The following is a 23,501-nucleotide window of genomic DNA, read 5'->3' as shown; positions in this document are numbered from 1 at the left end:
TTTATAGAAGCTGGTTTTATAGAAATCGGTTGTATACAGCCGACTGTGTGTGTCCCCACATAAAATGCTCTAAGTGCATTAAGTCAGCGGACCACGTCCACAGTACCGAGGCTAGCGTAGACTTCCGGAGCGTTGCACTGTGGGTAGCTATCCCACAGTCTCCGCCGCCCATTGGAATTCTGGGTTGAGATCCCAATGCCTGCATGATGCAAAACAGTGTCGAGGGGGGTTCTGGGTACATGTCGTCAGGCACCTCCCACTCCGTCAGAGCAACGGCAGACAATCGATTCGCGCCTTTTTACCTGGGTTACCTGTGCAGACAACATACCACGCCAATCATGGAGCCCGCTCAGCTCAGCTCAGCTCACCATCACCATATGTCCTCTGGGTGCCAGCAGACGTGGTACTGCATTGCTACACAGCAGCAGCTAATTGCCTTTTGGCAGTAGACGGTGCAGTATGACTGGTAGCCTTCATCGGCGATCTGGGGGCTGGCAGACGTGGGGCTGGCAGACGTGGGGCTGCATTGTACACAGCAGCAGCCCCTTGCCTTTTGGTAGAAGATGGTATATTACGACTGGTATCCGTCGTCGTACTGCAGTGGCTGTCAATCATGGGCACCTGGGCAGTCTCGACGATGATGGCCATCAGTCATAGTATGCTATTTTCTGCCAAGCGCCCAGTATTTTCTGCCAAGCACCCAGAAGATGCCGAGGGCTATCAGTCATGCTGCACCGTCGTCTGCCAGCTTAAGATGTAAAAAATAGATTTGTTCTGTATTCATTTGCTTCCCCCTCCCTCCGTGAAATTAATGGCCTGCTAAGCCCAGAGTTTTGAGTTCAATCTTGGGGGGGGGCCATTCTGTGTGACAGTTGTTTGTGTTTCTCCCTGATGCACAGCCACTTTTGTTGATTTTAATTCCCTGTACCTGTACGCCATGTCGTCACTCGCTCCTCCTTCCCTCCCTCCGTCTGTCAGATACTAGTTTCGCGCCTTTTTTCAGACCAGATGCCATAGCACTGGGATCATGGAGCCCGCTCAGATCACCGTGGCAATTATGAGCACTATGAACACCACGCACTTTGTCCTGGAGTATATGCAGAGCCAGGACATGCCAAAGCAAAACCAGGACCAGCCGAGGAGGCGATTGCAGCGAGGTGACGAGAGTGATGAGGAAATTGACATGGACATAGACCTCTCACAAGGCACAGGCCCCAGCAATGTGCAAATCATGGTGTTACTGGGGCAGATTCATGCCGTGGAACGCCGATTCTGGGCCCGGGAAACAAGCACAGACTGGTGGGACCGCATCGTGCTGCAGGTGTGGGATGATTTCCAGTGGCTGCGAAACTTTCACATGCGTAAGGGCACTTTCATGGAACTTTGTGACTTGCTTTCCCCTGCCCTGAAGCACCAGAATACCAGGATGAGAGTAGCCCTCACAGTTGAGAAGCGAGTGGCGATAGCCCTGTGGAAGCTTGCAACGCCAGACAGCTACCGGTCAGTCAGGAATAAATTTGGAGTGGGCAAATCTACTGTGAGGGCTGCTGTGATCCAAGTTGCCAGGGCAATCAAAGACCTGGTGATATCAAGGGTAGTGACTCTGGGAAACGTGCAGGCCATAGTGGATGGCTTTGCTGCAATGGGATTCCCAAACTGTGGTGGGGCGATAGATCGAACCCATATCCCTATCTTGGCACCAGAGCACCAAGCCAGCGAGTACATAAACCGCAAGGGGTACTTTTCAATGCTGCTGCAAGCCCTGGTGGATCACAAGGGACGTTTCACCAACATCAACGTGGGATGGCTGGGAAAGGTACATAAGGCTTGCGTCTTCAGGCACTCTGGTCTGTTTCGAAAGCTGGAGGAAGGGACTTTCTTCCCGGATCAGAAAATAACCATTGGGGATGTTGAAATGCCTATAATTATCCTTGGGGACCCAGCCTACCCCTTAATGCCATGGCTCATGAAGCCGTACACAGGCAGCCTGGACAGGAGTCAGGACCTGTTCAACTACAGGCTGAGCAAGTGCCGAATGGTGGCGGAATGTGCATTTGGACGTTTAAAAGCGCGCTGGTGCAGCTTACTGACTCGCTCAGACCTCAGCAAAAAGAATATCCCCATTGTTATTGCTGCTTGCTGTGCGCTCCACAATATCTGTGAGAGTAAGGGGGAGACATTTATGGCGGGGTGGGAGGTTGAGGCACATCGCCTGGCTGCTTATTACGCGCAGCCAGACACCAGGGTGGTTAGAAGAGCACAGCAGGGCGCGGTGCGCATCAGAGAAGCTTTAAAAATGAGTTTTGTGACTGGCCAGGCTACGGTGTGAAACTTATGTTTGTTTCTCCTTGATGAACCCTCCGCCCCACCCGGTTCACTCTACTTCCCTGTAAACCAACCACCCCACCCTCTCCTCCCCCTTCGAGCACCACTTGCAGAGGCAATAAAGTCATTGTTACTTCACATTCATGCATTCTTTATTAATTCATCACACAACTAGGGGGATAATTGCCAAGGTAGCCCGGGATGGGTGGGGGAGGAGGGAAGGAAAAGGACACACTGCAGTTTAAAAGTTTAACTCTTATAGAAGGCCAGCCTTCTGATGCTCGGGCAATCATCTGGGGTGGAGTGACTGGGTGGCCGGAGGCCCCCCACCGTGTTCTTGGGCGTCTGGGTGAGGAGGCTATGGAACTTGGGGAGGAGGGCTGTTGGTTACACAGGGGCTGTAGCGGCGGTCTCTGCTCCTGCTGCCTTTCCTGCAGCTCAACCATACGCTGGAGCATATCAGTTTGATGCTCCAGCAGCCGGAGCATCGACTCTTGCCTTCTGTCTGCAAGCTGATGCCACCTATCATCTTCAGCCTGCCACTTGCTCTGTTCATCCCACGATTCAGCCCGCCACTTCTCCTCTCGTTCATATTGTGCTTTTCTGTAGTCTGACATTGACTGCCTCCACGCATTCTGCTGTGCTCTTTCAGCGTGGGAGGACATCTGGAGCTCCGTGAACATGTCATCCCGAGTCCGCCATTTTCTCCTTCTAATCTTCACTAGCCTCTGTGAAGGAGAAACATTTGCAGCTGGTGGAGGAGAAGGGAGAGGTGGTTAAAAAAGACACATTTTAGAGAACAATGGGTACACTCTTTCATGTTAAATTTTGCTGTTCACATTACACAGCACATGTGCTTTCGTTACAAGGTCGCATTTTTCCTCTTATATTGAGGGCCTGCCGGTTTGGTGTGAGAGATCACTCACGCAGTGCCAGGCAACAGATTTCGGCTTGCAGGCAGCCATGCTAAGCCACAGTCTTTTGGCTTTTTTAACCTTCTTAACATGTGGGAATGGTTTCAAACAGTAGCGCCCTCATTTCCCATACCAAGCACCCATTGGGTTGGCCATTTAAAATGGGTTTGCAATGTAAAAGGAGGGGCTGCGGTTTCCGGGTTAACATGCAGCACAAACCTAACTAACTCCCTTCCCCCCCACACCCAATTATCGGGGATGATCACTTCACCCCTCCCCCCCACCGCGTGGCTAACAGCGGGGAACATTTCTGTTCAGCAGAGCAGGAAGGGGCACCTCTGAATGTCCCCTTAATAAAATCGCCCCATTTCAACCAGGTGACCGTGAATGATATCACTCTCCTGAGGATAACAAAGAGCGATAAGGAATGGATGTTGTCTGCATGCCAGCAAACACCGGGACCATACGCTGCCATGCTTTGTTATGCAATGATTCCAGACTACGTGCTACTGGCTTGGCGTGGTAAGGTGTCCTACCATGGCGGACGGGATAAGGCAGCCCTCCCCAGAAACCTTTTGCAAAGGCTTTGGGAGTACATGAAGGAGAGCTTTCTGGAGATGTCCCTGGAGGATTTCCGCTCCATCCCCATACACGTTAACAGACTTTTCCAGTAGCTGTACTGGCTGCAATTGCCAGGGCAAATTAATCATTAAACACGCTTGCTTTTAAACCATGTGTAATATTTACAAAGGTACACTCACCAGAGGTCCCCTGTGTGCCCTCAGGGTCTGGGAGCACGCCTTGGGTGAGTTTGGGGGTTACTGGCTCCAGGTCCAGGGTGATAAACATATCCTGGCTGTTGGGGAAACTGGTTTCTCCGCTTCCTTGCTGCTGTGAGTTATCTACATTATCTTCATCCTCATCTTCCTCGTACCCCGAACCCGCTTCCCTGTGACCCCCACTCCAGTGACGGAGTCATAGCACACGGTTGGGGTAGTGGTGGCTGCACCCCCTAGCATGGCATGCAGCTCCACGTAGAAGCGGCATGTTTGCGGCTCTGCCCCGGACCTTCCATTTGCCTCTCTGGCTTTGTGGTAGGCTTGCCTTAGATCCTTAATTTTCACGCGGCACTGCTGTGCGTCCCTGTTATGGCCTCTGTCCTTTATGGCCTTGGAGACCTTTTCTAATATTTTGCCATTTCATTTACTGCTACGGAGTTCAGCTAGCACTGATTCATCTCCCCATATGGCGAGCAGATCCCGTACCTCCCGTTCGGTCCATGATGGAGCTCTTTTGCGATCCTGGGACTCCATCATGGTTACCTGTGCTGATGAGCTCTGCATGGTCACCTGTGCTCTCCACGCTGGGCAAACAGGAAATGAAATTCAAATGTTCGCGGGGCTTTTCCTGTCTACCTGGTCAGTGCATCTGAGTTGAGAGTGCTGTCCAGAGCGGTCACAATGAAGCACTGTGGGATAGCTCCCGGAGGCCAATAATGTCAAATTCCGTCCACACTACCCCAATTCCGACCCGCTAAGGCCGATTTTATCGCTAATCCCCTCATCGGAGGTGGAGTAAAGAAACCGGTTTAAAGGGCCCTTTAAGTCGAAAGAAAGGGCTTCGTCGTGTGAACGTGTCCAGGCTTAATTCGATTTAACGCTGCTAAAGTCAACCTAAACTCGTAGTGTAGACCAGGCCTAAATCACTTTAAAGTCAATCCAGCTACACTGAATTAAACTAAGCCTATGTAAGTGAGGCTTAATCCAGTTTAAGTGCATCTGCATTTGGGGTTTGCATTGGTGTAACTAGACTGATTTTAAATAGGTTTAGTCTCACCAGGACTACTTTTTTAATACAGACAAGCCCTAAGCACTCCTTCCTCCCAAAGGCTTATGGTTCGATCCTGTGGCGGTGAAGATGTGGGTTGTGAGAGAGCGGTGGCGGTGCTGAGGCCAGAAGGGATGCTGAGCATAATGCTCTATTTGCTCACTACCCAGTAAGGGGAGTGGGTGCTACAGGCAGACGGGCTGGTAAGAACACCATGCCCAGCATCACCATCAGGCATTGAGCAGCTGGCTAGGAGGTTGTGCACTTCAGCAATCCCCAGGCTGCCAATGGCTGCTAGGGGATAGTTGGTGTAGGTTAGAGCAACCTTAGGGCTTCTCTAAGATGTGCCTTTAGAACTAGGGGAGCACAAAGGTGATTTAAAGCCACCTTTGCCCACTCCCTTAATTCATGCACTGAGTTTAGATCATCTGGTGTTTTGCTACTCAGGTGGGCAAGGCTGGCAGCACTAATGTTTGTACATTAATTTATTTCCTGTGATAGGGTGGCAATGTCACAAAAGATTAGCAGAATCCTAATTCAATGACAAGGTGACTCTGGGGTGATAAGTGGGCTCTACTAACTGGCTCTTTAAAATGGGTAGCCTCCCTGTGATAGAGAAAAGAGCGGTATACATTCTGCATAGTAGAAAGAGCGTGACATTTTCTTATTACACATGGCCTGTAGCTATATTACATTGAGCTGTGGTTCTATCGCATCACATAAACAGGGTTAGGTTTGGTTAGGAGACTACCAAGAAACAGCTCTGTAGTGTAGGAAGTGGTGGTGATGATTCAACAGGTTTTTTTTTTTCTCTTTTTCTTTCTTTTATTCTTTCAGTTGGTACTGAACCAACTACATAGTGTTAGGGAGCACTGTGCTGCTGAAGGTGGTGTCTCAGATGAGATGTACAACGGAGGTCTTGACTGTTCTGTAGTTATTAAAGATCCCATGGAACATTTTCCAGGAATAGGAGTTTGCTTGCTGTCCTGGCAAAATTCCAACTCAGATAATTACATTCTTTGTATCTGAAATTCACTCTCAACTGGTTATGGGATTTTTCTTCACCTCCTATTCCCTGTTGTGTACTGTTGCTATTAAACAGCTGCTACATTCTCCACACAAATGGGTGACATTATTTCTACCATATTTAGTTTGTAGATCATCTTACCAGATTTTTTAAACCCTTAGGAATTAGGGCTCTCAAGGTTTCCAAGATCATTCTGATTTTTATTTTTTTAATACCACAAGCAGTTCTTAGGTTTAGAAATTGCTATCAGGGTCTATGGGTCATCGTCGTGACATGTTGTTTAACAGCTTGTCTACATGGGAAAGTTTTACCAGTTATACCAGTATGATTAAACAGATATAGTTATATTGGTATAACTCCCTGTTTGGCTCTGATTTTAGAATAAATATCTTTTTTCAGATTAGTATAAACCACTTTCAAAGTGACAAAACTAAACGGAAAAAAAAAAGACCTCTTATACTAGAAGACTGTCCGCATGTGGATTTATGCCAGTATAATTGTAGCTGTTTAAATTGACACCTTAGTTTATCTATATAAGAAGATTTCAGGATTGTCACTCTGAAGCCTAGAATGTCAGCTGAGTCAGTTTGAAGTGATGAAGACAGCTACAAGCTTGGCTGGGAGCTCTTTTTGTTCAGAATATCGCCAGGTTGAATATCACTGGGTTTCGCCTTTAGATGCAATGCAATGATATTTCAATGCAACAATTTCTTGATATGATGATATTATGATTTAATGGGATGATGATGCAGCAAAACATCATGTTTCATTGGGATGTAAATGTAAATGAACCTAAAAAGCTGACTGCCCTATGTGGGAATTATTTTATTATATATATTATGATAGTGCCTAGAGCTCCCAACCAAGATTGGGACTCGTGGCAGGCCCTGTACAAACATAGTGTGAGAGTCCCTGCCCAATAGAATTCATAATCTAAACAGAGAATGCAGACAAAGGGTGGGGGAAAAGAAGATTATCCCCACTTTACAGATAGTGAAATGAGCTAAAGAAACATTAAGAGTAAAATTTTCAAAAGCACACAGATGGTGCTTGAGACTTAGGCTCTTATGTCACTTTTGAAAATGGCACTTAGATTCCTAAGTCACATAAATATATTTGAAAAAAATTCCCCAAATTACTTGCATAAAGTTAGTCATAGAATCGTAGGACTGGAAGGGACCTCGAGACTTCATTTAGTCCAGTCCCCTGCACTCATGGCAGGACTAATACACATTATTTGGACGACATGTTGAAGCATGAGTTTATTCAGTGCAAAAAGACATCATCTGCACAGTATACGCACAAAGGATCAGATTTTCAGAAAAGAAAATGCAGATCTAATTTGCATACACAATGCATAAATTGGGTAATTGCACATAAAAATTACACCTAATTACAGTTTGCATACAGATATGCATTGCAACCGTTATAATTATGTGTGCAAAGTATTTACACTTTTTGCCTTCATTTGCATGCTAACTTTTTTGAAAATCTGGCCTAAAAAGTACTTTTTCCATATGTAAAGTTCCACAGTCAGACATACAGGCACAGAATTACACATATGGACCAAACAAGGTTATATGTACAACGTTTTGCACATGTGCACATGCAATTAAAGTTATACATATGTATGTACAATGACTCATTCATAATTGCTGTTTAACAATTGCACATGCATACACACACACGTATGCACAGTTACAAGAATACACGTATACAATCCAAGGCACACACAAGCATGCAAACCACTGCACACAAATACTCATGTGCATAGTTACACACATGTGTAGTTGCGTGCACACATACAGACGACAGCTGCCTATACACAATGACACACAGATGCAATGGCTGAGTTGCACACACAAGCACATTTGCGCACAACAGTCCACTACAGCACACAAATGCAATGGACTGCTGCATATACACAGTTACGCACATACACAAAAGCACCATTGGCACAATTGCTCCCATCCAGACACGCAATGGACAGATGGCGTGTGAATGCGCGCGCACACACACATACACACAACTTGTGTACACACAGACTTGTAAGGAACAAGCTGCACGTGGCCCACAGCACACACATGCCCAGTCGCTCCCACGCACATGCCATTGACCGCCGCATAAGTGGGCGCACACTGCCAGCTAAGGGACACCTGCCTGTGCACAGCAGTTGCGCGCACACGCAGCTACCCCCCCCCCCCCCCGCCGTGTACACATCGCAAGGCCGGTCCCTCGGTGGGGAAGAGAAACGCGGCGGATCCGGGCTGCTCCCCCGGCTCCGCCCCGCTTCCCTCCCCCGCCGGCTCCGCCCCGGAGGCCGGCACGCTGGCTCGCTCCCTGCCTGGGAACATGGCTGAAGTCGGGGAGGACAGTAGCGGGGCCCGGGCCCTGCTGGCGCTGCGCTCGGCGCCCTGCAGCCCGGCCGCGGCGCCCCCTCCCGGGCCGGCGCTGCCGGGCCCCGCCGCCGCCCCGCCGGGCCCGGCCCTGGCCCGCCTGCAGGGCCGCGAGTTCGAGTTCCTCATGCGGCAGGCGGCGGTCACCATAGGCCGCAACTCCTCGCAGGGCTCGGTGGACGTGAACATGGGGCACTCGAGCTTCATCTCCCGGCGCCACCTGCAGCTCAGCTTCCAGGAGCCGCACTTCTACCTGCGCTGCCTCGGCAAGAACGGCGTCTTCGTGGACGGGGCCTTCCAGCGGCGGGGCGGCCCGGCCCTGCAGCTCCCCCCGCAGTGAGCGCGGGCAGGCGTGGGCAGCGGGGGGCGGCCCCCGACCCTGAGGGGGCGTGGGCAAGGGGGGGCTGGGCACCCCGCCCCGTGGAGTAAAAGGGGGGGGACCTATCCTGGGGGGCGTGAGCAAAGGGGACACCCCGTTCGCACAGGGCAGGGAGGGGGGCAACCTCATCCCCCCCCGGAAGGCGTGGGCAAAGGGGACACCCCCACTCCCTTGGGGTCAGGAAGGGGCATCCTATCCTGGGGAGGCATGGGAAAGGTGGCACCTTCACACCCATGGGAGTGCCCCACTTTAAGGAGAAGGGGCATCCCCACCCCCATGGGAAGGAGGGGATATGGGGTATCCCTGTGGGGGGCAGTAAGTAGGGGAAGGAAAGGTAAAGGGGTGCCCTGACCCCCTGGGGAAGAGTGGAGGGGTGTTGGTCACTTCCACCCGGATGGAGGGGGATGCGGGGCATTGTCCGCCCCCTGTCTCAAGAGAGAAGAGGTGTCATATCTCAGGGTGGGGAAAAGGGGAAGGGGGGTTGTTTTTTTCTGAGAGAGAGAGAGAGCTTCTTCTGGGAGATGTTGTCCTCCCTTAGCCCAAGGGGTGTCTTTGCTGGAGGATGCCACCCTTGGCGGGGTGGCCGGATGGGAGGCTGAATGACCCAAAGGGTCTAAGGGAAGTGAGGCAGATAGTTGTCCCTAAGAAAGCTGTGTTTCATTTCCCAGGAGAACTCTGGGGAGGTGAAAGGAAATGGGGAGTGTTTTACCCATTGGGAGGGGACAGGCTAGTTGGGGAATTATTGGGGAAATGGAGGAGGCCACAGGCAGTGGCAGAGGGAAGCTACAGGGCTTGCTCTCTCAGGTGGAAGGGATGGGGTTCTCCTTCCTGCGGAGGAGATAATGATTTTTCACCCCACTTTCTGCTCTGAAAACATTGTGTTTTGTGGCTGAGCGCTATTAAACAGCTGCCACGTTCTACCCCAAGGTGACAGCATATTAGTGGTGGGTGAGGTAATCTCTCTGTGTATATCTCTATAAAGCTGTATTATACACACACTATATGTAATCTCTGTGACTAAAAAGCACTATATAAATGCAAGAGATTATTAATATTTTATTTATTATTCTCCACTTAATTTCACCTTGTTTGTATGGGCATCTGATTTATTTGGTAGTTTTTGGCCTTTGTACCATTCACCTCCAGCAGCAGGGTCCCTAAGGGTTATCCCTCTTTCACCAGCCTTCTGCTCAGAAGAGAGTTTTTTAATTACTCACTTCCTCTGCTGGCTGTTTCTTTTTGTATTTAGTAATTTAGTTATAACTCCCCAGCCGCTTGCTCTCTGAGGCGTTTTGGTTTTGAAACATGTTTCATTTTCTAAGGAGATGTCCTTTGACTGTCTGTTTAATTAATCTTTCTTTGTAAAACAAGCCCCCTAAAGCCTAGGGCATTTCTGTTGCATTGCTCCCTCTTGGTTCTGGATTTATTTGTGTGAGCTTCATCTCCTCCCTGTCATTCTGTTTCTTCATGTAGTTAATCATAAGTATTGTGCCCAACAATACTCTCAAGCAGAGAATTCGCTGTTTCTTTTCCCTCTACTTGCTCGTGACTTGCGGAGTGGAAAAGGTGATTTCCCCCACTCTCCCTTCATCACTTGTAGGGGAGGAGTTTATTTACTTTTTTCTGTACAATTAGGAGCCCTGCACAGTAAGACTCCCTCTCTTCTGGGCCACTGTTTATGATCCATGTAAATGAACTTCTTGCCCCGCCTTTCCAAGCTGTAAAGTAGATCGATGGCAAAACACTTTTCTAAGGGAATTTGCCCTCTTGTTCATTCCAGGTAAACAACTTCCATCTTCCCCATGTCCTCTACACAGTTAGGGGTTTATAACTCAGACATAAAACAAAAAATGAACAAAGAACTTGCCTGAAGCTTAGTATGCGTGGTCTCAGTGAGACATAAAACTGATCTTCTGTCCACTTCTTCTGTCTGTGCTCTTGACAAAAAGAGAACTTTAGGTCCTAGAACCATGCACACCTACTGCTGTCTAAATAATATAGTCAGCAATAAAAAATGGAGATAATTTTAAATATTTTGTAGTGAGACCTTGCTGTGCATTTTATTCTGAAATATTATTTGATATGAATGTCATTATCAGGTCTGGCAGTACTATGCTGTGTAAATGTGGTGGAAGAATCTGTACGTTATATTAAGCGTTATGATCTAATGGAAGTTCCGTCAAATGATTTAAATTAGAGTTCACCTATGGTGGTTCAGGGAGTACTTTTGGAGGTCTTCAGAGCGCTGGCTAGTCATATGGTGCTGACTTTATTACCTTATTTCCACCTGACTGAAACACAGTAAAAGACTGATAAAAATACATTGCATATGTCTAGAAGAGTATTTCATTGCTGCTGCTGTTACAGGGATGTTAGGGGAGGGAGGTTGTCCATAAATGGGAAGGAGGGGTCCAGGAGACAATTGCTGTGTTCAAAAGTCAGCCACGCTGTGGAAAATGTTTCAAGAACTCCCTGATTTAAATTCACCATTTGTCATCATTGCACTTCAGAAGTTTCCTGGAAAAATGAGATTATACCAAATACCTTGCCTCGTTAGAAACTCTCTTCTGAGCTTTCAGTGGGCACGCTTAAAGCATTATGGAAAAACTCTACAGTTTCCGTCAGAATCGTCCATTATGAAGACGGGGAATATCTCTGGAAACGGTATCTTTCAAACTTGTGGAATTTGAAGACGCTGCATTGCCATCCTACATCATGTGCGTATTCTAGGCTGCAGTATTGTATTTCACAGCTGTGTCATTATGGAAGGTTGTATTTTACAGATGTGATGCCACAGCTATGAAATATTATTAAGCAATAATGACCAACAAGGAGGGCATTTCCTAGAGGTTAGTGATCAGCTGGAACCAAGCTGGGTGGAAGAGCAGAGGGCTTGATGTAAAACTAAAGAAGGTCCTTAACCAGCTGATTAACAGGAGAGCCAATCCAGAGATCGTTATTAGTATTCTAAACTGTGGCAAATGGCTTTCTATAAAGTAGGATGGAACAATGAAATCATTTGATTTAATAAAAAAAAAAAAGTTTAAATCAGGTTGACGCTGTGCAAAACTAATTTGAAAATTTGTGGTGTTGCATCTCTAGGTTAAAATTTATAATGAACTAAAATATAAATGCTGTTGTTTAACATAGCCACTATCTAAAGGGTATTAAAAACAGCTATAGGCAGAAAACAAAATGCTGAAAATTAAGGCCCAGATCCTGCAAACAAGCAGGTACATAATTTGACTTTAGTGGGACTACTCATGTGCTTAAACTCAAGCATGCATAAGTGTTAGCAGTGTCAAGGGTTAATTCTGTTTTTATTCCAATCCTTTTTCTTTGCGGCAAAATATCTTTGTAGCTTCAAAACTTGTTTCAGTTTTAAGAATGAAAATTTATTTAGACCTCCAGTTTCTTGAGAAGGGTATTGTGACCTTTTTTTATGCACATAGGCTAACATTTTCAAAACCAGATGCCTAAAGTTAGGCTCCTAAGAGTGGGATTTTTAAAGTCACCTAAGTCACGTAGGTTTGCAAGATCCAGTGACGAAAACTGCAAATGCTGATGGAGGAGTGTAGTCTGGTCAAAGCACTTGAGCTTTCTTAACTTGTGGGAATTCAGTATATTGGAAGTTGGTGATGGTTGCAAATATTGTATAGGCTATTTGTTTATCATTTTTGTGTTTTGAGTTTTTGGTGTTCTTGGGGTGAGGACATTAGTGAAGTCTTGGACTTGTGTTTTCATCACAGATGAGCATTTTCAGTGAGGGGCTTCTCAGAAAAATATCTGTTCGCTGAAATTCTCTTAACAATTAGAAAGCTAAAGAAACTAGTAATTTAAGACTATAAAATGGAGAAACAGTAAAGAAATACAACATATAAATAAAAACCTACTTAAATGATAAGATGGATTTAAGTAAAATTGGCTTTTAATTTTTTAATCATTATCAACCCTGCTATAAATTGAAAATCTAAATATTGGACTACATGTTGCCAAGAATCTGCTATTCTGTTTATAATATTGGGGTTTTCCTGTTCAATATATTTTGGTCTGGTTTATTAAGTGCCTATCTGAAGCTTTAGGCTTCATTAAGGCCCTGATCTTGCAAAGACTTATGCATGTTGCTTAACATTATGCACTGTGAGTAGCCCTGTTCACTTCAGTGGGACTACTCATAGTGCATAAACCTAAATACTTGCATAAGTCATTGTAGGATTGGGGTTTAAAGCATTAAAGGCTAGTTTAGTAATTCATAAAAGAACAGGATTTTATTCCCAGCATTCTCTGTTTATAAACATTGTTGTATAAAGGGGGGCGGTGGAAACACAAGGCGACTTATAAGTGCTAGCCAGTAGGATTGAAGTATGTGACTAAAGTAAAAATCGGCACGGCATAGGAAAACTGATATGCACAAATTTCAGGGTTTTGATGACCTCATAAACCACTCAATCTCCATTCTTGTGGTTAGAATGATGCCATCATGGTGTATGAGTGTGTATAGTGTTATAGCTCAGAGGGAAATGTGAGCTATATGTACGCATACCAAGGAAATGCTTTGACCACATAACCACGACTGCAAAGCTAGAGTTGTTTCTGAAATGCTGTAGGTACATCTTCAGTTCTGATCACTCTTTTCCTATGAAGTTCTAATTCTTAACTATTGCATAATTAGGGCTTCTGGTTTTGGGGTATATTTTTAGCAATTTTAGGTTGTTGTAGATGTCCAAAAATTGGAGTCTTTTGAGGCTGTGTCATTGTAAATACTGTTATGAGTAAGGTATATTGTATGCATCACTCATTACAATAGTAAATACTGTAATGAGTGATTTCTTTGTAATTTTTCCTATTACACTTCAATGTAGTACTGTTTCAAAGTGCACTACATTAAAGCACACTAAGGAACCTTTAGTGCACACTAGCAGGGTCTACATGGACCGATTAATGTGGAACATGTTAGTGTGCTTTAGCAATCACATCCTGTAATCTACATTACTCCTCCTTCTAAACAAGCCCTTAGAGACAAGTAACCATTGTTGGTATTTACAGTAGAACCTTAGAATTATGAACACCTCTGGAATAGCGGTTGTTTGTAACTTTGAACAAAACATTATGGTGGTTCTTTCCAAAGTTAACAACTGAACATTGACTTAATATAGCTTTGAAACTTTACTGTGCAGCAGAAAAATGCTGCTTTCCCTTGATTTTTTTTTTAGTAATTTACGTTTAACACAGTACCCTACTGTATTTGTTTGTGTGTGTCTGCTGCTGCCTGATTACATACTTCCGGTTCCAAATGAGGTGTGTGGTTGACTGGTCATTTCATAACTCTGGTGTTCGTAACACTGACGTTCTACTGTATTTGATAAACACAGATTTTTTTGTTTTGTTTTTGCGCACCAGGAAAGTTTTATTTCTTTTTATCGGTTAAAACAGACCATCTGAAGCCCATATATAATGCATACTTTTAGCAAGAAAGATTTTGATCCGTAGTTATGCATGCCCCTCTTTCATCGTTTATAGTTAAATTTCCATTTAAGATTTGTTAGAAAAACTCTATCCTCTGAGTGTTATCGGACTACTTGATGCTGTACAGTGTTTTTCACACTTATGTTTGATTCCAAAGTCTGTTTTGGAACAGTTTCTTGGAGAGTCTGTAATATCAGATAACTTGACTTTTCAATATACAGTTCATTTTGTACCCAGGAAGCTTTTTGGCTAAGCTACTGTACAAATTGTTTTGGGATTTTTCTAACATTTAAAAAAGTTGATACTTTGTGACTCTGATATGGAGGGGCTGTCTACAGAAGAGTCACACTGGTGTAATTTAAGGACTGAATTTAAACTGATAGATAAACCTGCACAGAAGGCTGTGTGTGATGCTCACTTCTGTTTAAATCAGGCTTATTTTAGTTTAGCTAGAGAGAGTTAATTAAATTATTATTCTTAGGTGTGGTCTATACCAGGGGTGGGGGACCTGCGGCCCACTGCTTCATTTCATCTGGCCCGTGGCAAGTTTCCATGCCACGGGCCGGAAACCCCGAGCGGGGCTGGAGCCACAAGTGCCAGCTCGTCGCGTTGCCAGAAGTCCAGTCGGTTCCACGCAGCTCCCAGAAGCGACCGGCTTGTTCCTGTGGCCCTAGGAGCAGGGGTGATCAGGGAAGCTCGGCATGCTGGCTCCGCAGCTCCCATTGGCCGGGAATCGTGGCCAATGGGAGTTGCAGGCGCGGTGCCTGCAAGCGTAGGCAGCACGCACCGCACAGAGCCCCTGACCTCTCCGCCTAGGGGCCGGACACGGTGGCCGCTTCTGGGAGCACTGCGGAGCCCCGGCAGGCAAGGAGCCTGCCTTAGCCCCGCTGCGCCACCAGTCAGGAGCCACCTGAGGTAAGCACTGCCTGGCTAGAGCCCGCATCCCGAACCCCCTGCCCCAGGTCGGAACTCCCTCCTGCACCCAAACTCTCTCCCGAAGCCTGCATCTCTGCCCCAGCCCTGAGCCGTAGGGGAAGCCCTGAGGCTCCATTACCCCCCTCCTAGTCTCACCCCCTCCCCCCATGGGCTGGAGCCATGAGCGCCGGCTTGCTCTGCTGCGGGGGGAAGCCCCGAGCCTCTGGGCCCTCCCACGGGGCTGTGTGTGGCCCGTGACTGATGTATATATATTTTTTCCTGTGGGTCAGGGGGCCCTGATAGAAAAAATGTTCCCCACCCCATGTCTGCACTAGTAACTTATGTCGGTATAACTACATTGCTCAGCGGTGTGGATTTTCCACACGTCTGAGCAATGTAGTTATACCAACCTAAGTCCCAGTATAGACAGCGCAGTGTCAATGGGAGGGCTTCTCCAGTTGACATAGCTACTGCCTCTTGGGGAGGTGGAGTATTTAAGCTGACGGGAGAAGCCCTCCCGTCAGCGTAGGTAGGGTCTTCACTGAAGCACTTAAGAGGTGCAGGCAAGCGCCAAGTAACTAGCCTCAAATAACTGTTTGGCAAGCTGTTCAGAGAAATGCCAAATTCCCTGTGGTGGTTGGCACAGTAGTTTTATGGGGAACTGTGCTGGCAAAGAACAGGAAACTGCTTAACGTTACTACTTCCACCATGCAACTGCATGCTATGACTGATCTATATGTGGCAACTAGTGTCTAGCATGAAGGACAGGTTGCCACAGCTTTTGAAGACTGTGGAACTTGAAAAGTGTGCTAAGCAGTGTGTGTTCAGGGGAGTTTGTACTCTTACATTTTAGGGTAAAGTAAGCAACATAGACCCTAGCGTGGCTGTTAAGCCATTGTTTGAAATTTGACAGTTACCTCCAGCTGACTTTGATCTGGAGTGGGTCTCTTCAAGTGCTTGGCTCCACATCAAACCCCTTCTAATGTGCTAATTTATTTTCTGGGCAGCTTCTACCTCCAATAAACGTCTGAGGGGGCAATGTCTGGGTGTTCTGTGTTTAGAGCCAAGGGGCACTGTAACGAGACAAGCATAACAGACCCAGCTTTAGGTTTACAGTTGCATAGATGCGGTGCAGGTGAGCCAGTTTTTCCTTTCCAGACCAAGTGGAAATGTGGCAGATGTGGTTGACAACACATGCTTTAGAACATCACAAGTGAATTTATTTTACTTTGTATACCTAAATAATGCTTTCTGTCTGTCATCCTTTGGGACAGAACTTCCTAAACTTTTTCTATAGTACTCCCTATTAAAAGGATATTTGACACGCAACAATACTTTTAACCAACTGTATGCGGCTTCTTTCTTGTTTTGGTGGTATCATGCCCAAGCCCCTAGCTGTGTCCTAAAGATACCATTAGGACTGCAGATCCCTGGCTAGGATATTCTCTTGTCTAGCACAGGAGCTAACCATGCTGTGGACTTGTAACCCAGGACTTCTTCAGTTTTGGAGTGAACTGTGGTCTGTGGAACCTCTAGTGGTCTGCAAAATAGAATAAACCTACTGAGAACCAACTACTTGGGGATTGGAGGAATGGGAAAGCAGATTGGATTAAAAGATCTTTGTCTTGTGAACAGATCTGCAGAATGAAAAAGCTGGAAGAAAAACTGGTTTATCTAATCAGTGTTGGCCACAAAAAGGCACCTTTTATTAGTCCATTGGATTAATGTTTCATCTACTATTTGACAACACAATAACATGTACTATCTTCATGCATGTGTTCATTCCAATATTTATATTTCTTAAACCAGCTGAAATAGCAAGAAGCAATTTCAAATGTGGCAAACTAACATTGCTTATATAAAAGCAAGTCTGTCTAGTGTTTTTCTCTTTTAGATATGTTTATGTAAATTGCTTGTTTCATAGTGCAGATATGACTTTAATTAATGTCCATTCACTGTTGTCCATGAATGCCGTTGCAAATCATTCTCTAAAATTGCCTTTAGAACAGTTCAGTGCAATGTTTCAGTGCATTCCTTTTGAATGGGAATTAATTTGTATGAAATAAAGTTTTTTAATGCTGTTGTCAAATAAAAGTAAGTAACAGCCTAATACCCTGTAGCTACTCCACTGCCTTGTGTGCCTTGCCCTTTGTAGCACTACTGTTTCTTTCCTCACGTCTTGGTGCATTTTATCACAGTACAATTTCAAACATGCTGATAACATTATAGTAGAAGCCTACACTTAATCTTAAGCTATAGCAGTTGCATATTTATGTGACTGAAAAATGTCAAACAATGTCTTGTCTTAGTTATTTAAAAAGAATTTTTAAAAAGCGTGTTGTTTTTGGATAAGCCTTTTAATTGTTGTAGTGTAATGGATTTTTTTCTTCAGTGGAAAGTGTCCACTGTGTACATGCACAGGATTTTTAAACAATGGAGGGTTTGCTTTTCTTCCATTTTTGGGCTCATTTATGATGTATAAAGAGAGTGTGAAGTTTTAGGTTAAGAAAAATCATGTATGTAGGTCTGTTCTTCTCTGGTTTTGTTAGAAGACTTTCTTGGTTCTCTTAGAGAAGTGCATTGTGAGCTCTCCTACCTTAACTGAGAGAGTTGGGATGTTGAATCTTTACCAAACTTTTCTCCCGTGTCCATTGCATTTAGGACTTACATAGGTGTTAACAAAATCAGACAAGAACAATTTGACTAAAATTCCTGTCCCCCTCCCAGTTGCTCTCAGCCTGTAGTGATATCTTGATTCCAGTGGCCATAATCTTGCAGAGTAGATAAGACCTGAATTTTTAATGTAAACCAACAAGCAGAGACCTCACATCCCAATCTACTTTTTAGTTTGGAAGGAGACTAGAGTTTCAGGCTGCCTTCACATATAATTAAGAAGCACACCACCTCCCTCCCCAAAAAGAAAACAAAAAACAAACACAAGACAAACAAATAACAAACCCAGTTTTTCCCCTCTGCCTGTCACCTTTAACAGAGCTAGGAATTCTTCCCACACAAGCCATTTTAATCTTCTGTCTCCCTCAAGGCTACATGCTGTAGCCACCAAACTTCTGGCTCAGCAGGACTGGAGTCCTTGCAGAGTCGGTTTGTGCACTTGTTACAGGGAGTGCTGTTGAGCAACCTAAGGAACTTTCTTCTCTCCAGGGCACAAGAAATATGGATTCTTCAGTGTGCAAACCCCTGGCTGTTTGGGAGGAGGAAGAGACCAGGAATAGAAACTGATCCCAGGTGTCAGCCTGGCAGATAGGCATTTCTGATTTAAAAAAAAAGAGAAGAAAAAGAAAACCCAGCCACATAGATTCTTCTGTAGTCTTGTGAATATATGTTCCTCATATTCATTCATTTCAAGACCTAGACCAGACCTCTGAGAACAGGCCATCAGTGTGGAAGTGTTGTTGTGCAAATTAGCACTTGCATATTGATTACAATTGTCTTGTGACAGAGTTCCACTGCCTCCAAGCCTGCCTTGGATTGGCCTCCAGCCCACTTCAGGTAGGTGGACGTTTTGATGCCACTATCAAGTTTGATAATTGGGCAATCCTTTGCTTCTGTCTTGTCTATCCGGCTGTTCATCCATAGCATTCCTGCTTTTGCCATTTCCCCTTCCTCCTCCCCCGATCCCTATGTAATGAGGCAAGCCATGATCGATGTGGAAATAATTCAACAAAGATCAACAAGGGAAGTTAGAGCCTGGAACATATTAGGCTTTGTCTACACTACGCAGCTTTTAGTGACACGCCGTGTCGCTAAAAGTTGTGCAGTGTAAATGCTGTTTGTCAGCACTTTTGCAGAAAAATACTTCCATCCCCAACAAGCAGGGTTTGCGTTGTTGACAGGAGAGCGCTCCTGCTGACAATGCACTGTTTACACTAGCACTTGCTGCGGCAAAACTTTTGTCTTTTGGGAGGGGGGGGTTAGCACCTCTGAACAATAAAAGTTTTGTCGCTCAATTGCCAGTGTAGACATAGCCTTAGTTATTGTGTTGTAATGGAATATTAGGGCCGGAGCTGATGCCCTTTTCTGCCTGTTTAGGTATAACAGTATTACTTAGGCCGGGGTAGGCAACCTATGGCACGCATGCCGAAGGCGGCACGCGAGCTGATTTTCAGTGGCACTCACACTGCACGGGTCCTGGCCACTGGTCCGGGGGGCTCTGCATTTTAATTTAATTTTAAATGAAGCTTCTTAAACATTTTAAAAACCTTATTTACTTTACATAAAACAATAGTTTAGTTATATATTATAGACTTATAGAAAGAGACCTTCTAAAAATGTTAAAATGTATCACTGGCACACGAAACCTTAAATTAGAGTGAATAAATGAAGACTTGGCACACCACTTCCGAAAAGGTTGCCGACCCCTGACTTAGGCTATGTCTACACTGGCAAATGAATGACAAAACTTTTGTCTTTCAGAGTTGTTTGAGAAACCCCTCCCTGAAAGACAAAAGTTTTGGCGACAGCAAGCGCCAGCGTGAACGGCGCGTTGTTGGCAGGAGTGCTGTCCTGCTGACAACGCAAATGCCACTCGTTGGGTGGAAGTTTTTTGTTGGCAGGAGACCCAACAAACAGCGGCTACACTGTGCGACTTTTAGTGATAGGGCTGTAGCGACACAGCCATGTTGCTAAAAGCTGTGTATGGTAGACATAGCTTAAGATGGGAAAAGGATATTCCCATCAAGTGCTTAAGTCATGTCTACATTTGCCATTTAAGGCGGAAAAAGTCCCCTTTTTTTTTTTTTTGCACAAAAACCGTGGGGGTGTCTATACTTGCCAATGACTTTTTGCGGTGAAATTCGAAGTTTCACCACAAAGAAAACCACCTCCACGAGAGGCGTACAGCTCTTACCGGTGATGCTTTTGTGGTGATGTGCAAGTGAAGACATGTTCTTCCTGTTTACAGAGCTTTTAGTCTCCGGAGGATATCCCACAGTGCCTAGGTGACCACTCTGGCCTGCTGCTCTGACACCAGGTAAACACATCCATTCCTCCCCCTGTAAAGCCCCGGGAACTTTGAAACTCCCTTTCCTGTTTTCTTGGCAAGTGCTCACTTATCATCTGGCCAGGTGACAATGGCTGCTCCATAGAGCAAATGATCCCCTGCTTGGAGCAATGCTGAACTGGAGGCTGTGCAGGGACCCTGGATGCCCCACGATCACACCCTCTTCCTCCCCCCGCCACCCTTTTTCCCACAAGACCTGTCGTCAAAATGGAGAGAGCTGCCCTCAGTGTGCCGCTCTAAACACTCTCTGACACCTGTGGAAGTGAGTGAGTACACAAACCAGCATTTTTCTTTCACCGGTTCACTATCGCCGTTGAAACTAACAGTGCAAAAACTCTGCAAGTGTAGACATAGCCTAAAATAGAAATCTATTTCCAACTATCTTTGTACTCCAGGAGTTATAAACGAGGCACTCATAAACTGCCTATTATAAATGACTACACAAGTAGTTTAGGTCTAGACTTGATCTGTTTTAAAATGATCTGAATGTACTCTAGATTATTCTGTTTTGTGGCTAAATGAACCAAATACCCTCTTGTTGTGTGATAAGCCAAAATCTCTGTGAAAAGCTCTTTTCTGCAAGAGGATAAATGCTCTTTCTCCAAGTGGTCCCTTGTTCCTTTTGATGTACCTTGTGCTTCTAGAGCACAAAGCAGAAAGTGTTGCAAGCAATGTCTGGTCTATACTTAAAATTATGACCAACATAGTTATGCCAAACTAAGCGTTGGTATAAATGCGTCTAGTTCGATAGAAGAATTCTTCTGTCAACCCAGCTACCTGCTTGGGGAGGTGGATTGCCTACATTGAGGGGGAAAAGCCTCTTCCATCCCTGTAGGAAGTATCTACACTACAGCAGCATAGCCGTCCTGCTGTAGCATCCCTGGTGCAGACATGGACTAAGAATTAATTCATTTTTTAAAAAGCTAGAGAAGAAGCTTAGTGCCTTTTTCCTTAGGGAGCTGAGATATTAACTGAAGTTCTTCTAACGCTTCCAAATTAAATGAGTATTAAAACTCAAAGGAAAGTTTCCTCTATTTCCATGTACTGTAATGGATTGGAGGGGTGAGGGTAGGAGGAAGAGAATACATCAATAGTTGAGTATATTATCTCAGTTTCATGGCTTAAAGGTAGTGCATGCATGCTGCCGTTTTGGAAAAGGCAGTGTTGTTCTGCCTTGGTAAACTATTTTCTGGGGGGAAAAAAAAGCTCTCAGCACAATAATAAAAACAGGATGAGTTTAAATGTGTTAAACCTCTTTCTTGCTTACTGGCTATAACCTGGGGGGAGAGAGGGGTATAGTTTTGTTTTGTTCTGTGACATCTGAACCCTATCCTGCTATGCAGCTTTTCAGAAGTTGATCCAGTGAGCTCTTCCCTTGCAGAATACCGTGAGCCTGGAATTAGCCTCTTTAATAGGTATGTGAGTTGAGACTAACCAGCTCAGGATTTCTGGGCCCTCTTCCCAAGCCTTGTTTTGAAGTTCATCTTAACTCTGGATGCTGCGGGTATGAATGTGTAATATACACCATGTATTGCCCTAAGCATTTATGTGGCTTGGAGTCTGGAAAATGCCAGCAATCAGAGGGTTTAAATTATATTTTAAAGATAGCCTCAGAACAACTCTTTAAACAGTAATCCTGGCTTCATCTACTGGGTATTGAATGGATTATGAAATGTCTTCACAGGGAGCAGAATGGACTTGAGTGAGCATTTCATGAAGTCTAAATCCATCTGGATAGGTTTTTTATAATGTACATAAATAACACATTAGTTCACTCCAAGTAGCTTTCCCATTGAACTGAACCAGGCTCAGAGGAAAACATATAATGGTGGTGCATTGTGTTAGAATCCTCTTAGCGAGTGTGATTGAATGTAAAAGGTTAGTAACATCCTGTGCTTAAGTTTCTCCTGGTAGATGTATGTGGGAAGTAGAAATGTTCTGTGAATTTCACAGATTGCTTTGTTTTCCACAGCCTGCTAATGTGAGAGGAGTTCCTCAGTTTTGAAAATTTAAGACGTTTTGAGATGGATTGAGGGACCTTCAAGATCAGCTGGCTGCTTCAAAGAAAACTAGTGATGAATGGTCCATTAGGAGAAAGTTGATGGCATAGCAGATGTAATTTGTATGACAATTAAACTAATCTAGTGTATTCAACAAAGATGCCAAAACAGTGCCTCTCCCAAGGAAATTGTGGTGTTAAGGTATTTTATGAATTGGTCTCTTCAGATGGATAAGTCTCCTCCTTCTCCTCCTCCTCCTCCAGGGTATAAAAATACCTGAGGAGTGGGATATTTGTAGTAATGGGAAGACATTGTCAAGAGAAGTTCATAGAAGAATTCATTGAAGGCCCCAAGTGTCCATGGCGAGTTTGACCAGATTTCTTCAGTGAAAGGAAGGGGCTAGGTTTTATGGCAGACTGGACATTCTGTAACAGTTTCAGATAAGTTTTTAAGAATGTTGTGTTGTATTGTATTGTGTTAAATATGGAAATGGATAATCAGTACTTTGTGGAGTTTAATTTTTACAATCAATTACATTTTCTGTAAAAAGCAACAGAGTCCTGTGGCACCTTTAAGACGAACAGATGCATTGGAGCATAAGCTTTCGTGGGTGAATGCCCACTTCGTCGGATGCATCTGTTCGTCTTAAAGGTGCCACAGGACTCTCTGTTGCTTTTTACAGAACCAGACTAACACGGCTACCCCTCTGATACTTAAATTTTCTGCTGTCTCTAAATTTTTAATTTTCAGTGTAATGTATAATTTCTTATTAAAATATAACTGCATTTGTAAAAATTGTCACGAGGAAGTTCCTTGTGGGTGTGTGCAGCTGGGGCTTTTCTGGCCCTGAAGTAGGTGTGTATGGTGGTTTATGATTGAAGGAGAAGCATGTTAGCTGGCTCTGTCTACCAAAATGATCTGTAATAAACTAACTAATAATATTAACACTTTAAATTATGACCATGACCAGCAATTACTTCTGGTTACTTAAATATAATTTTAAAGAACCTCACGGCTACTGGGGAAATGTGAGAGAGATGTAAGTGGTGTTCATTCCTTTCCGAGTCCTCTTTGGCAATTACCTGCTGTGGTAGATTTGCAACCTGATTTAGCCTTGTGTTGTCAAGCAGGATCTTGTAGAAAAAATTGGGGGTGCATGTCTCCAGGAATATTAAGTGGCTAAATATTCTAGATTGCAGAACCGGTATTTGCTATTTAACTGACCTGCGTCA

General features: G+C 44.9%; 1 protein-coding gene across 2 annotated transcripts in view; it reads left to right on the top strand.

Moving 5' to 3' along the window:
- The first annotated feature begins 8,445 nt into the window (after positions 1–8,445).
- Positions 8,446–23,501, top strand: part of FOXK1 (forkhead box K1) — a 68,888-nt gene continuing 53,832 nt past the window's right edge. Inside the window, exon 1 of one of the 2 annotated variants that reach the window (XM_034785023.1) lies at positions 8,446–8,825. In XM_034785023.1, the coding sequence (XP_034640914.1) occupies positions 8,446–8,825 (380 nt within the window). The remainder of the gene's footprint in view (positions 8,826–23,501) is intronic. The other variant, XM_034785024.1, reaches the window with a different exon arrangement.

The sequence above is a fragment of the Trachemys scripta genome, chromosome 10, assembly GCF_013100865.1.
Source record: "Trachemys scripta elegans isolate TJP31775 chromosome 10, CAS_Tse_1.0, whole genome shotgun sequence".
In the NCBI taxonomy this organism is placed as follows: Eukaryota; Metazoa; Chordata; order Testudines; family Emydidae; genus Trachemys; species Trachemys scripta.
Note: the sequence above shows the minus strand (reverse complement) of the source record. Positions and strands in the feature narration are given on the sequence as shown.